The 1,849-nt window shown below is 48.4% G+C and overlaps 1 protein-coding gene across 1 annotated transcript; it reads left to right on the plus strand.

Moving 5' to 3' along the window:
- Window positions 1-295: 295 nt before the first annotated feature.
- Window positions 296-1,533, plus strand: LOC117080312 (mas-related G-protein coupled receptor member X1). Its single transcript, XM_033205260.1, has one exon. It carries the CDS (start codon window positions 508-510, stop codon window positions 1,474-1,476), a length of 969 nt encoding a protein of 322 aa, XP_033061151.1. The 5' UTR covers window positions 296-507; the 3' UTR covers window positions 1,477-1,533.
- The last annotated feature ends 316 nt before the right edge of the window (window positions 1,534-1,849 follow it).

The raw sequence follows: 1,849 nt of genomic DNA on the forward strand, positions 1-1,849 counted from the left end.
AGTTATTTCTCACCCACTAGGCCCAGCCATTTTCATACTTATTCTAGCAAAGGTCACATTTTCCTCTGATTCATAATGAGTGGTCTTCTTTCCTGTCCATGGATGATCAGTCCTAGTCATGAGGGTGTCACAACCACCTCTTTGCATATCTGAATTCCTCCACCTAAGAGAAAATGTCAGGCCCAGGATAGAGTAATTATCGGGTCCACAGTCCTGGCCACTTGAGTGGGGGTGTTTTGATCCTAATGTTATTCCCACGTCAGTACAGAACTTGTGTGGCAGTAGAGAGAGGTCAGGCTTCAGAGTCAACAAGAACTGTATTTCGAACTGGATTTGAGGACCCCCACCTTTTGATAGGTGACTTACTCTCTGCAAGTCTCTGATCTCTCCTCTTTAATTGAGGAAGTAAATCCCACATGGCAGGGTGGTGGGGAGAATCAGAGATCATATAGCTGGTGATCACATCTGGTTTCTGTTTCCAGGGTCACCAAACTAGGGTTTCTGAGCATGGATCCAACCATCCCAGCCTTGGACACAGAACTGACACCAATCAACAGAACTGAGGAGACTTCTTGCTACAAGCAGACCTTGAGCCTCATGGGGCTGACGTGCATCATTTCCCTTGTCGGGCTGACAGGAAACGCGGTTGTGCTCTGGCTCCTGGGCTTCCACATGCACAAGAACGCTATCTCCATCTACATCCTCAACCTGTCCATGGCAGACTTCCTCTTCCTCAGTGGCCGCATTATATATTCCCTGTTAAGCTTCATTGGTGTGCCCCAAATCATCTCTAAAATCCTCTATCCTGTGATGATGTTTTCCTACTTTGCAGGCCTGAGCTTTCTGAGCGCCATGAGCACCGAGCGCTGCGTGTCCGTCCTGTGGCCCATCTGGTACCGCTGCCGCCGCCCCACACACCTGTCAGTGGTCGTGTGTGTCCTGCTCTGGGTCCTGTCCCTGCTGCGGAGCATCCTGGAGTGGATGTTCTGTGGCTTCCTTTTTAGTGGTACGGATTCTGTTTGGTGTCAAACATTGGATTTCATTACAGTCGCATGGCTGATTTTTTTATGTGTGGTTCTCTGTGTGTCCAGCCTGGTCCTAGTGATCAGGATTCTCTGTGGATCCCGGAAGATGCCGCTGACCAGGCTGTACGCGACCATCCTGCTCACAGTGCTGGTCTTCCTCCTCTGTGGCCTGCCCTTCGGCGTTCAGTTTTTCCTGTTTTTATGGATCCACGTGGATCAGAAAGTCTTATATTGTCATGTTCATCTAGTTTCTATGTTCCTGGCCGTTCTTAACAGCAGTGCCAACCCCATCATTTACTTCTTCGTGGGCTCCTTTAGGCAGCGTCAAAATAGGCAGAACCTGAAGCTGGTTCTCCAGAGGGCTCTGCAGGACACGCCTGAGGTGGATGAAGGTGGAGGGCGGCTTCCTGAGGAAACCCTGGAGCTGTCCGGAAGCAGATCGGAGCAGTGAGGAAGAGCCTCTGCCCTGTCAGTCAGACGGGACTTTGAGACCAACACTGCCCTGCCACCCTTGACAATTATATGCGTTTTTCTTAGCCTTCTGCCTCAGAAATGTCTCAGTGGTTCCTCACCGTCTTCCAATAGATGTTTATCTAACCTGACAGTTGCAGTTTTCACCCATGGAAAGCATTAGTCTGACAGTACAATGTTTAGATTCTCCTTGATATTACCAACATATTTTCCCTGTTATCTTACACTGAGTCTTTCCTTCTGAACACTTTTTCTGCACTTTTCATTGTAATAAAAGGAGTTCCTGTCCAAAACCCTAAAATAGTCTTTATGCTTGTTTCCTACCTGATAGTATCAAAAAGGAAGATTCCTTC

The sequence above is a fragment of the Trachypithecus francoisi genome, unplaced genomic scaffold (assembly GCF_009764315.1).
Source record: "Trachypithecus francoisi isolate TF-2019V2 unplaced genomic scaffold, Tfra_2.0 Lachesis_group8, whole genome shotgun sequence".
Lineage (NCBI taxonomy): Eukaryota > Metazoa > Chordata > Mammalia > Primates > Cercopithecidae > Trachypithecus > Trachypithecus francoisi.

What these genes read in the sequence shown, in the direction of transcription:
- LOC117080312 (XM_033205260.1), top strand. Translation starts at nt 508, where the DNA reads ATGGATCCAACCATCCCAGCCTTGGACACAGAACTGACACCAATCAAC.